Consider the following 12,387-nt stretch of genomic DNA (forward strand, 5'->3'; position numbering starts at 1 on the left):
CTCCTGCCACCCAGAGGGCTCCATCCTAGAGAACCCCAAGTCTCCTAGCAGCCCCCTTCTCAATACCAACAGCTGCCCAAGGTCTGCAGCCTCTTCCCAGCACCCTCCATCGGCCCCTAGAAGTGCAGCCGAGAGTCCGGGCGCGGTGGCTCACGCCTGTAATCCCAGCAGTTTGAGAGGCCGAGGTGGGCGGATCACCTCAGGTCAGGAGTTCGAGACCAGCCTGGCCAACATGGCGAAACCCTGTCTCTACTAAAAATACAAAAATTAGCCGGGCGTGGTGGCGGGGCACCTGTCATCCCAGCTACTTGAGAGGCTGAAGCGTGAGAATTGCTTGGACCCAGGAGGCGGAGGTTGCAGTGAGCCGAGATCATACCCCTGCACTCCAGCCTGGGTACAGAGCAAGACTCTGGTCTCTCCAAAAAAAAAAAAAAGCAGTGCAGCTGAGAAGGTAGAGACCCAGGCACAGGGCAGGAATGCAGGAAAGCCCCTTGTCCTCTAAGTTTCAGTCCCATGACCGTCCAGCGGCCCCAGCTCTGGACTCTGAGACAGGAAGTCATCATGGCCACAGCGGTCACCGGTCAAGGTCAACGATCAAGTCCACCTGACCATAGGGCAGCCTAGCAGGGGAGGGGCGAACAGGCACAGCTATTCTTGGGGCCGTCGGGCATGTTGCCAGCTCCTTCTCACCCTGTCGGGGCAAAGCAGCTCGGGAGAGAGGCAACAGGACCGGCACAGTCTGGCCTGGGTGGGAAGGCTGGCTGGGGGAGCTGGATTGAGGCGAGAAGCACTAATAGGTTATGTCAGGCGAGCGCTCTGGGGAAGGGGCCACGCCTCTCAGCTCTGGCAGCCCCACCTGGGGTCTGAGCCCAAGAGCTGGGGCCTGGAGAGAGGCGCTGGCTCGGTGCTGAACCCAGCGTGCAGACCGGGGAGAAGGGAGGCAGGACAGAAGTGAGCCCCCCATCCCCTGCCAGGCCTGGGGCAGTAGGGTGGCTGGTGACAGACACAGAGACCCCTCTGGTAGGCTAGGCAGGTCCCAGGTGACAGAGGCCACCCATGCTTACACGATGGGCCTGGGTTTGGTGGAGAGCAAAGCTCCAGGGATGGGACCTGCTCAGGAGAACCCTCTTATTATGTATCCCCTCATTTCCTCTTCTGTCCAGTCCCCCCATCCTGGGCACCGGGATCCCATCCCCAAACCCTCCCGACCCTGATCTCTCCCCTAAGCTCCTGCTGCTCTGGGTGGACTTTGCCAGCCCCTCCCCCATCCTCCAGTGTGCACTTTGACAGCCCCTAACACCACAGCCTTTCCTGGGGTTGGGATGAGGTCAGGATGAACCGGGGGATAGGGAGAAGCCTGCAAATGAACCCCTCTCCAGGGAATGTGGGTTCCAGGAGCTCTGGGAGGTAGAGAAGGTCTCAGAACAAAGGGGGGTCAGGGAAGGGCCAGGGCCTGCGGGCAGACTGAGGAGGGGGCCCCTTACAACCATAGCGGGGCAGCCAGGGCCTTGTGTGTCTTGGCGAAGCGGGACCCCTGGCCCGCCAGGTATGTAACAATTCCAGCCATTTCCTGCCCTATTAATGAAAAAGGGACTGATATAAATACACGCTCAGCATAAATAAATACAGGCCAGGCCCGGGACTGCATAGCAGACAGATTGCGTGAAGCTGCTGGCCGGCCTTGCAGCCAGCTCCCCCCACCCTGCCCGTGCCCCCTCCAACCCCTGACACCGGCCACCACTTGTTTTCCTCCAGCAGGCCAGGGCCCCTCCATGCTCACAGGCCTGAGACAGACGGACTGACTGCTCCCACCCCAGGCCCCAGAAGCTGCAGCCCCCGGGAAGGCGGCAGGCCTGGGAAATGAGGAGCCAGGGAATGGGGTTCCAAGAGCCTCCCATAGGTGCCCTGAGCGGGACCCGCACGTGCACAGACCAGGCAACAGCCCTGTGACATCTGGGGTGCTGTGATTATACCCTGATCACAGGAGGGGAAACTGAGGCTCTCAGGGTTCAGTAACTCACCAAAGGTTACACAGCTGAGAGGTTGTGGATCCAGCATCCAAACCCAACGCTCTCTGATCCCAAGGCCTCTCCTGTGCCTACCATTGTGAGTGGCAGCTGAGGGGAGATACTGGCCTTCTCCCTTTTCCCCAGGATGCCGGGGACCTTGGAAGGCCAGGAAAACTTCAAATCCTAGAAGAGATTGCAAAAGCAGCAATAACTCCAGGACAGGGGACTCGGGGAGCCAGAAGTCAGCCAGTGTAGGGCCTTATCGGCAGGCTGCGTAGACAGAGGGCCTGCTCCTCTCCTGCCCCACCCCACCTCCTACCTGGGCATTCAGAAACAAGGCCTGGCATCGAGGAACCCCAAATGCTGACTCTCGGCCAGGCACAGTGGCTCACACGTGTAATCCCAGAACTTTGGGAGACCAAGGTGGGCAGATCACCTGAGGTCAGGAGTTTGAGACCAGCCTAGCCAATATGGTGAAACCCCGTCTCTACTAAAAATACAAAAATTAGCCGGGCATGGTGGTGTACACATGTAGTCCCAGCTACTCGAGAGATCAAGGCATAAGAATCGTTTGAACCCGGGAGGCGGAGGCTGCAGTGAGCTGAGATCACGCCACCACACTCCAGCCTGAGACCCTGTCTCAAAAAACAAAACAAAAACAAACCAAATGCTGACTCCCTTATCAGGGATCACCCCACCCATCCCGCATTGCACAGACATAGGAACCAAAGCCCAGAGCAGGCAAAGAGAGCCTCATCCAAGGTCACACCCAGTGACCTCGGCAGGGCAGAGGCAGAGGCACAGAATCCAAGCTTCTGTCTCCAAGCCCGGATCTTCTCCATGGGGCTTGGGCCACATCCTTGTCTGTCCCCACCTTGGCCCCAGACTGTTCTGGGGCCTCTTCTTTTCCTCCAGTCCCCACCTCAGCAATGGGCTGACATCACCTACTCCTGCACTCACGCTTCCCTGAAAGTTATGTGTATGTCCTAGAATTCTAGTCGTGTTACCCCTCTGACCAGGCGCTTATAGGTCCTTCCGGGTACATGTTCTGCCTCGTTGGCCAGATGGGACCTCTCAGATGTACCTCCTAGGGCAGGACAGGCTTGCTGCTCAGACTTGGAGGAAGGGTCTGGAAGTTCACCCCACATCTACCCGGGGCTATAAGGGAGGCCCTCACTGAGCTGGGAACCTGAGTGGAGAAGGGCCACGTTCACACCACCACCCTCTGGCTTGGGAGTGAGTGAGAGGTGACTGCCAACACTCAAGAAACCATCCCTTCCCCTCTCAGCAGAATCACTCACCTGAAGGCTGAGTCTTGGGGATTGGAAGCACCACAGCTTGAGCTGGCACAGCAGCATGAGCCACTCCTGCAGCAGGACCCTGTGTCCTTACTCACAGGTTAGGGGAGTGCTGAGATACTGGATAGGTTTCCCCTTTCCCCAGGGAGACAGATGGCTCTTCAACAGACTGGGTGGGTGAGTGTGGTTGGTTCTGCGAATGAATGGATGGGTGGGTGGGTGGGTGGATGGATGGATGCATGAATGAATGTGTGAATGGGTGGATGAATAGGTGAGTGGATGGGTAGGCAGATGAGTGGGTGAATGGATGGGTGGTTGGGTGGATGGATGGGTAAATGGATCAGTGGATGGATAGATGGATGGATGGATAGATGGATGGATGGATGGATGGATGGATGGATGGATGGATGGGTAAATGGATCAGTGGATGGGTAGATGGATGGATGGATGAATGGATGGATAGATGGGTGGATGGATGAGTGGATGGGTGGGTGGGTGGATGGATGAGTGGGTGGATGGATGGATGCATAAATGGGTTGATGAATGGGTAAATGAATGGGCGAGTGGATGGGTAGACAAATGGGTGGGTGAATGGATAGGTGGGTGGGTGGGTGGATAGATGGATGGGTAAATGGATCACTGGTTGGATAGATGGACGGATGGATGAATGGGTGAATGGATGGGCGGGTGGGTAGGTGGATAGATAGATGCATGAATGGGTTGATGAATAGGTAGATGAATGGGTGAGTGGATGAGTAGGTAGACGGGTGGGTGAATGGATGTGTGGGTGGGTGGATAAATGGATAGGTAAATGGATCAGTGGGTGGGTAGATGGATGGATGGGTGGGTATGTGGATATATGGGTGGGTGGATGGATGGATGGATGGATGGATGGATGGATGCACAAATGGGTGGATGAATGCATAGATGAATGGGTGATTAAACGGATAGGTAGATGGGTGGGTGAATGGATGGGTGGTTGGGTGGATGGATGGGTGGATGGATAAATGGATCAGTGGGTGGGTGGTTGGAGGGATGGATGGATGGATGTATGGGTTGGTGGGTGGATGATGTATGTATGTATGTATGTATGGATGGATGGATGGATGAGTGGATGAGTGGATGGATGGATGGGTGGAGGGATGGATGGATGGATGTGTGGGTAGATGGGCAGGTGAATGGATGAGTGGATGATTGGATTGGTGGGTGGGTGGATGGATGGCTCTGTGGATGCTTTTGTGTGCAGGTGGATAGGTGGATGGATGAATGGCCAAGTGCATGAATGAATGGGTTCCTTGAAGCCTGGCTCACAACTGTTTCTCAAAGGAAGTTTCTAAATCTCTGAAATGTGAGGCCCTGGCACCCCCCAGAGGCCAAAGTCTCTAACTGCCCATCTCCCCTAAAACCCTGGGCACCAATACTTCTGAGAATCAGGGGCACGCACCTAGAGAAAGTTAAGGATTCTGGGAAGCAAAAACTTTAGAGACCCAGTGCTGGTTCTGCCCTTGACAGACTGTGACCTTGGGAAAGTTCAACCTTCTGAGGCCCAATTTTCTCAGCTGTAAATGGTGCTCATCAAACCTGACGCCTGTGTTGCTAGGAGATTTAAACCAGATTATCAGTAAATTGTCTGAGATAGTTGATATCTGGCCCACAGAAGATGCTGACAGAATGTAATTTCCTTCCCAGAGGCAGTCCTGGGCTCACATGCACGCACACACATGCACATCATTCACACAACATCTCTCCAGCCCGTTAGGGAAGAGGGAGTGAGACCGTAGGCCAGGCCAGACCAGGAGAGGCAGATGGGGATACATTTATGCTCTGGGAGTTTCTTGCTCTGACAAAACTAGTCCAGACTCCGAGTCCAAGGACCCAGATAGTGAGGGCAGCAAGGAAGACCCTGAGACCTCCTGGGGTTCAACCTCCTGGGCCTGGGCCAGCTGGGCCGTGTGTTCAAAGGCAGCCTGCAGCAGGTGGGAGGCCAGGCAGGTGGTCCAGGTGATGAGATAGGCCAGGTGCCAGGAGGTGAGGGCAGTCATAGTCTCCACCCACCAATACAGACGTCTCAGCTGTGCCAGGAGCTTCCTCACCACGCAGTTCATTTGCAAGGCCTGGAACAGGGAGACAGATGGGCGGGTGGCCCTTAGGAGCTCATAGGGTTACACTGCTCGGCTGTGGCTCCCCCGCACAAGCCCAACCAGCCCTGGCCACACACAACACCCCAGGTCTGCCCTTCATACCCCAGTCTCACCCCGAAACCACCCACCTTACTGAGCTGCCTGTCCGGTCGGAAGCAGTGGGCCTTCTGACACACCCTCCAGGTCACTGTCACCAGGAGCAAGGCCACCAACATCAGGCCGTGCAGACATGACAAAAATAGGTCTGTCCAGATGGCCACAGACAGGCCCAGCCGCTCCCAGGCACTGAGCAAGGCCAGGCCCAGGGCCCTGATGCCGCCCCACATGCCAGCCCACGTCAGCCTGGGTCCCTGTAGCATGAGCCACACGGGGACCTGGATCAGAGCCAGCCCAGCCCGGAGAGCCCGGCCCAGCAGGCAGGCTGCAGCTCCCAGGAGTAGGTGGGCCTGCCAGTTACAGGACCCCCGGGCCTCCTGGGCCAGCCCTGATACCCAGTGGTTGAAGAGGTTGATCTTGAGGAGCAGGAAATTATAGAGGCGATGTCGGTTCTGAACCAGCTGCAGGAGAAGAGAGAGAGACAATCATCACCTGGCCAGGATCCCCACTTTTATTGTAGAGGTGAAGCTGCTGGACCACCTTGAGTCAGATCCCCACCCCAAGGCCTCAGCTCCCTACATGTGCAAGGATGAACTCTGTCCACTTTGAAGGACTCCCCTCTGAGAAGGGAACATTAGAAGGTGTTTCATATTATATTTGGGTTCGTTTCCATTGGATTTGGATTTTTTTTTTTTTTTTTTTTTTTTAAGAAACACGATCTCAGGCAGGGCGCGGTGGCTCAAGCCTGTAATCCCAGCACTTTGGGAGGCCGAGACGGGCGGATCACGAGGTCAGGAGATCGAGACCAGCCTGACCAAGATAATGAAACTCCATCTCTACTAAAAATAGAAAAACTAGCCAGGCGTGGTGGTGGGCACCTGTAATCCCAGCTACTCAGGAGGCTGAAGCAGGAGAATCACCGGAACCCGGGGAAGTAGAGACCAGCCTGGGCAACATAGTGAGACACCATCTCTACAAAATACAAAAATTAGTTGGGCGTAGTGGTGCACACCTATAGTCCCAACTACTTGGAGGCTGAAGGGGGAGGATTGCTGGAGACCGGGAGTTGGAGGCTGTAATGAGCTAAGCCGGCACCACTGTGCTCCAGGCTGGGTGATAGAGAGAGACCCTGTCTCTAAATAAAGAAAAGAAAAGAAAATTTCAGCACTGTAGTTTGGAGTGGGGCTTCTGGGAGCTGTCAGATTATTCTGGAAGGCAAGCAGCTACCTAGTTCCACTGGATGGGACAGGCAGGGCTTGGGTCCAGCAGCTCTGAGGCGGCTTTGTAAAGGGCCTGGTGTGTGGTTCCCGCCCCACTTACCCCCAGCCCCCACTCACCAGCACTGTGAGCCTTATAACCTGCAACAGAATCCCCAAAAGGCTGGATCTGACTGGAGGAACAGCCTCCATGTCTGGCCTCCCACTCCTCCTCTGGCTGGAAAAAGCAGGGTGACTTCATAGATGCCACAGGGTGGGGGCCAAGTTACCATGGAGACCCGATTGCCACCAGAGACTCCCCGCCTTTACCTGGCCCCTGCTGCTCCACTGCTTCCTCTGAAACCTCAGTCCACGTCTGACCCCAACAAGGCCAAGGAGGTCTTAGAGCAAAGCTTTCTTCGGGTCAGATTTTCCCAGATCTTGGAACAGGAATCAAGTGCTGCCTAGGAACGGGGTTCATGCCTGTAATCCCAGTGCTTTGGGAGGCCAAGGTAAGAGGATCGCTTGAGGCCAGGAGTTTGAGACCAGCGTGGGCAACATAGCAAGATCCTGTCTCTACAAAAAAACAAAAAAATTAGCCAGTCATCGTGGTGCACACCTGTAGTCCCAACTACACAGGAGGCTAAAGTGGGAGAATCGCTTGAGCCCAGGATATAGAGGTTGCAGTGAGCCAGGATCACTCCAGCCTGGGTGACAGAGCAAAATCCTATCTCTAAACAAAGAAAAAAATTGAAGTGCAAGGAGTTTATTTAGGGAGTGGACCCTGCAAGCATCCGTAGGAAGTCAGAAAGTGAGGCAAGTGGCCAGGCGCGGTGGCTCACGCCTGTAATTCCAGCACTTTGGGAGGCAAAGGTGGGTGGATCACGAGGTCAGGAGTTTGAAACCAGCCTGACCAACATGATGAAACCCCGTTCCTACTAAAAATACAATAAACAAACTAGCCAGGCGTGGTGGTGTGAGCCTGTAATCCCAGCTGCTCAGGAGGCTGAGGTAGGAGGTTTTTGGAACGTGGAAGGTGGAGGTTGCATTGAGCTGAGATCACACCACTGCACTCCAGCCTGGGTGACAGAGCAAGACTCTGAGGAAGGAAGGAAGGAAGGAAGGAAGGAAGGAAGGAAGGAAGGAAGGAAGGAAGGAAGGAAGGAAGGAGAGAGAGGAGAGAGAGAGAGAGGAAGGAAGGAAGGAAGGAACGAGGGAAGGAAGGAACGAAGGAACGAAGGAAGGAAAAGACAGAGGGAAGAAGGAAGGAAGGAAGGAAGGAAGGAAGGAAGGAAGGAAGGAAGGAAGGAAGGAAGGGACAGATGAGTTCATGAGGAGGGTTTGGGTTCAGACAACTGGGGCTGACCCCCAAAATCCCCTGGAAATGGTGCAGAACACACCTCAGAGTCACCCCACCCAAGGAGCATGAATACTGGGGTATTTGTCTTCCATGACCTGTCTGCTTCCTGTTGGACATTAACTCCCCCTGAACCTCCGACCTCATCAGCACAAACACCAGAGAAAGCCCTCCAGCAGATGGTCAGGTGGGGGTCTTGCAGCAGGCGGCTCAAGCAATGTGCATGGAAACTGAGGCAGAGGACTCTGGGGTAGGGAGAGCAAAAAGGAATCCAGAACAAATAAACCGCTGCACATGTAATGACGGGAGCTTTGGGCTGAGGAATGGAGACAACAGAGGCCAGAAATCTGTAGCAGGTACAACAGATAGAATTGGAGGATGTCAAGACCCAAGATGATCTGAGACGATGCCCACTTGCATGCTAGCAAGTTAACCAGCCAGAGCTCCATGGCTGCCACAGGAAGACACGAGACTCCCAGGTCAGAGATCAAAGACAACGTTACTCATGGCAATAGCAGTGAACTAGAGTATAAGTACTTTCCATTCATTCCTTGAGCCCCAAATCCCACAGGGTGATGTGACAAGGGCCTGATGATGCCTGGCAGTATCTGAGGTGGGTGTGTTACAGGAGAGGTGGCCTGAGCTTAGGGAACCCAAATCTTTTCTTTTCTTTTTTCTTTTTTTTTTTTTTTTTGAGATGGAGTCTTGCTCTGTCACCCAGTGCAGCGGTATAATCTCAGCTCACCACAACCTCTGCCTCCCAGGTTCAAGCGATTCTCCTGCCTCAGCCTCCCAAGTAGCTGGGATTATAGGCGCCTACCACCATACCCGGCTAATATTTTGTATTTTTAGTAGAGACAGGGTTTCTCCAGGTTGGCCAGGCTGGTCTCAAACCCCTGACCTCAGGTGATGCACCCGCCAATGCCTCCCAAAGTGCTGGGATTACAGGCGGGAGACACCTTGCTCAGTCTTCTTTTTTTCTTTTTTTTTGAGATGGAGTCTCACTCTGTTGCCCAGGCTGGAGTGCAGTGGCACCATCTCTGCTCACTGCAACCTCCACCTACCAGGTTCAAGCAATTCTCCTGCCTCAGCCTCCTGAGCAGCTGGGATTACAGGCACGCACCACCATGCCCAGTTAATTTTTGTATTTTCAGCTGGGACAGGGTTTCACCACATTGGCCAGGCTGGTCTTGAACTCCTGACCTCAGGTGATCCACCTGCCAGAGCCTCCCAAAGTGCTGGGATTATAGGCATGAGTCACCGCGCCTGGCCAGGGAACCCAAATCTTTTCTAATGAACAGTAAGCAGGGCTGCCTTTTGCCCCAGAAGGAGACACTATATCTTCCAAGGTTGTCTGATACACAGATATCCTAGAAAAGAAAGTCCAGGGCAAAAGGCAATCCATTAGTGCCTCACTCACAAGACATACAGAAACATGAAAGACTCATAGAGAGTTGCATCCCGACAGAGGAATGAACAGGAAAAGATGTAATGCGAGACATGAGTCAGGGATACGCCCAACCCCGGAGACTTGAGTGAAGGGCAGAGAGTAGTGCTGCCCAAGTGGGGGTGGGAAAAGAAGGAGTAGGTTTGGGGAAAGAGGCAAAGGGATTGCTGGGGGTCAGAAGGTGGTGGCTGAGCCGGGTGCAGTGGATCACGCCTGTAATCCTAGCACTTTCAGAGGCCAAGGTAGGCGGATCACTTGAGGCCAGGAGTTTAAGACCAGCCTGGGCAGCATGGTGAAACCCAGTCTCTACTAAAAATATAAAACTTAGCTGGGCATAGTGGTGCACGCTTGTAATCCCAGCTACTCAGGAGGCTGAGGCAAGAGAATCTCTTGAGCCCGGGAGGCAGAGGTTGCAGTGAGCCGAGATCAGGCCACTGCACTCCAGCCTGGGTGACAGAGCAAGACTCCATCTCAAAAAATAAAAAAGAAAGAAAGAAAGTGGTGGCTGAGACTGGGATTTGCAATTTGTTTTCCCTCCTCTCTTTGGTTTGCTGCCACCATCACCTGGCATCCCTGTCCCAGAACTCCACCGCCACAGAGGCTAAGCTGATATCTCCAGCCTCATACTGACCACACTTCCCATGGTCAGGGTGGGAGCTAGAGCAGAAGAGACCTCACTCTGCCCCACAGCCCCTACGGTGGCCCCATGGGAATGCTAGGCTCATGTCTCAGTCCTAGCTGTAGTCACCTGCCCTTCCCTACCCCCACCAAAGCCCTGGTCTTGGTCCCCAAGCTAGATTCTAGCCAGGGTTCTTTGTGGCTCTGTGGCTGCCCAGACCACAGGAACAGGTGCCCACAGAAGCCTGGATATCTAGTGTCAGAGGTCAGAAGCCTCTGCTGGGGAGTGAAACCAACTCAGGATGTCCCCTAAGCTAACTGAGGGACAGCAGTCCCAAACACGCAGGCCCACAAGCCAGAAACCCCGGGATCGCCTTCTCATCTTCCTGCCTTCTCACCTTCCTGCCAAGCCACTTCTGAAGGCAAGGACCGTGAACCTCCCTCACTGCTGCATCCCATGCCTAGAACGGTGCCAGGGGCACAGAAGGAACTCTGTGTAAATTTTTTGAATTAAGAAATGAAAGCTGGCTGGGCACGGTGGCTCATGCCTGTAACCCCAACACCTTGGGAGGCTGAGGCCAGTGGATCACCTGAGATCAGGAATTCTAGACCAGCCTGGCCAACTTGGTGAAACCCCATCTCTACTAAAAATACAAAAAACTTAGCCAGGCATGGTGGCGGGTACCTGTAATCCCAGCTACTCGGGAGGTTGAGACAGGAAAATTGCTTGAACCCGGGAGGCAGAGGTTGCAAGCAATGAGCCAAGATCATGCCCACTGCACTCCAGCCCAGGTGACAGGGCGAGACTCTGTCTCAAAAAAAAAAGAAAGAAAAGAAAAAGAAAAGAAGAAAAAAATGACGGCTGGGTGCAGTGGCTCAGGTCTGCAATCCCAGCACTTTAGGAGGCGGAGGTGGAAGGATTGCTTGAGCCTAGGAGTTTTAGACCAGCCTGGGCAATATAGCAAGACCCCATCTCTACAAAAAAATTCAAAAATTAGCCAGGCATGGTGGCACATAACTGTGGTCCCAGCTACTCAGGAGGCTGAGGCAGAAGGATCACTTGAACCCATGAGGTCAAGTCTGCAGTGAGCCGTGATTCCACCACTGCACTCCAGTCTGGGTGACAAAGTAAGATCCTGTCCAAAAATAAGAAAGAAATGAATAACGGCCCTACCTACCAGGTTGCACCTGAAGGCAGCAGGACCTGCTGTGGGAGAAGCCTCCGATGTAGATGAACTGGGAGCCTTGAACCCTCAGTCCAAAGCTTCCCCCCGCTCGCGCCCTTCTCTTTCTTATTCAGCACCAGGTTCAAGGCCATCCATGCACTATTGCTCTGCGTGGCCTTGGAGTTTCACTTTGCAGGTGAGCAGGGAGGACCAGGCGGGAAACCCCAGTTATCAGTAGCCGCTGCCTTGCACAACGCCGGGAGGGCGCCATTCACCGGCCTTTGCCCTTCTCCGCCCCAGGACCCAGGGTGAGAAGAGAAGCAGGAAGCCCACCTCTGACTTTTGCCAGCCCGGGTACCCATCGGCTCTCACGTGCGCCCCCTGAGGGTGCAGGACTGCAGGGCGGCCGCGCGGGGGCAGCAGACACCGGGGCGCGCCTGGGCGCCCCGCGCGAGTGGGTGGAGAGTTCCCAATGACTCGCTTCGTCCCCAAGGCCTGCGAGGCCGGTTTCCTGGTAACAGCAAGGTCACGTCATCCCCAGGAACTCGCCCTGTGCAGGTCTCGTCATGCCTGGGTTGCTGGAGGCAAAAATCACAAAGAAATGATCAGGACCAAAATCTTTTATTATGTCATGTTCCTAAGTTAAAACTTCATTTTGTTTCAAATCTTCACTTTTTTTTTTTTTTTTTTTTGCCAGAAAATATGCAAAAAGGATAAATATGTCTGTATACTTATTGGAGCTTGGTATTTCTTCTTTCTGTTTTTTTTTTTTTTTTTTTTTTTAATATTTTAGAGAGGGGGATCTTGCTATGTTGCCCAGGTTGTTTTGAACTCTAGGCCTTAAATGGTCCTCCTGCCTCAGCCTCCTGAGTAGCTAAGCTACAGGCGTGCGCCACCATACCCGGCTATTTGTGTGTGTGTGTGTGTGTGTGTGTGTGTGTATGTGTGTGTGTGTGTGTGTGTGCATGTGGAGATGGGGTTTCACTAAGTTGCCCAGGCTGACCTCAAACTCCTGATCTCAAGGGATCCTCTCACCTCAGTCTCCCAAAGTGCTGGAAT

The 12,387-nt window shown here is 54.1% G+C and overlaps 1 protein-coding gene across 1 annotated transcript; it reads right to left on the reverse strand.

Annotated features, from left to right (window-relative positions):
* Positions 1–5,107: 5,107 nt before the first annotated feature.
* On the reverse strand, positions 5,108–6,983 carry TMEM270 (transmembrane protein 270). The gene is made up of 3 exons (XM_010387469.2): positions 6,882–6,983; positions 5,577–6,005; positions 5,108–5,421 (listed from the first exon to the last, which is right to left on the reverse strand). The coding sequence occupies exons 1-3, from the start codon at positions 6,951–6,953 to the stop codon at positions 5,125–5,127; spliced, it is 798 nt and encodes a 265-aa protein (XP_010385771.2). The 5' UTR covers positions 6,954–6,983; the 3' UTR covers positions 5,108–5,124.
* Between the last annotated feature and the right edge of the window lie 5,404 nt (positions 6,984–12,387).

The sequence above is a fragment of the Rhinopithecus roxellana genome, chromosome 6, assembly GCF_007565055.1.
Source record: "Rhinopithecus roxellana isolate Shanxi Qingling chromosome 6, ASM756505v1, whole genome shotgun sequence".
Lineage (NCBI taxonomy): Eukaryota > Metazoa > Chordata > Mammalia > Primates > Cercopithecidae > Rhinopithecus > Rhinopithecus roxellana.

Excerpts from the sequence above, each read along its gene's own strand:
- TMEM270 (XM_010387469.2), bottom strand. The coding sequence starts at position 6,953 with ATGGAGGCTGTTCCTCCAGTCAGATCCAGCCTTTTGGGGATTCTGTTG. Across the intron at positions 6,006-6,881 it reads TTATAAGGCTCACAGTGCTG|CTGGTTCAGAACCGACATCG; the intron begins GTGAGTGGGGGC and ends CTTCTCCTGCAG. Across the intron at positions 5,422-5,576 it reads CGGACAGGCAGCTCAGTAAG|GCCTTGCAAATGAACTGCGT; the intron begins GTGGGTGGTTTC and ends TCCCTGTTCCAG.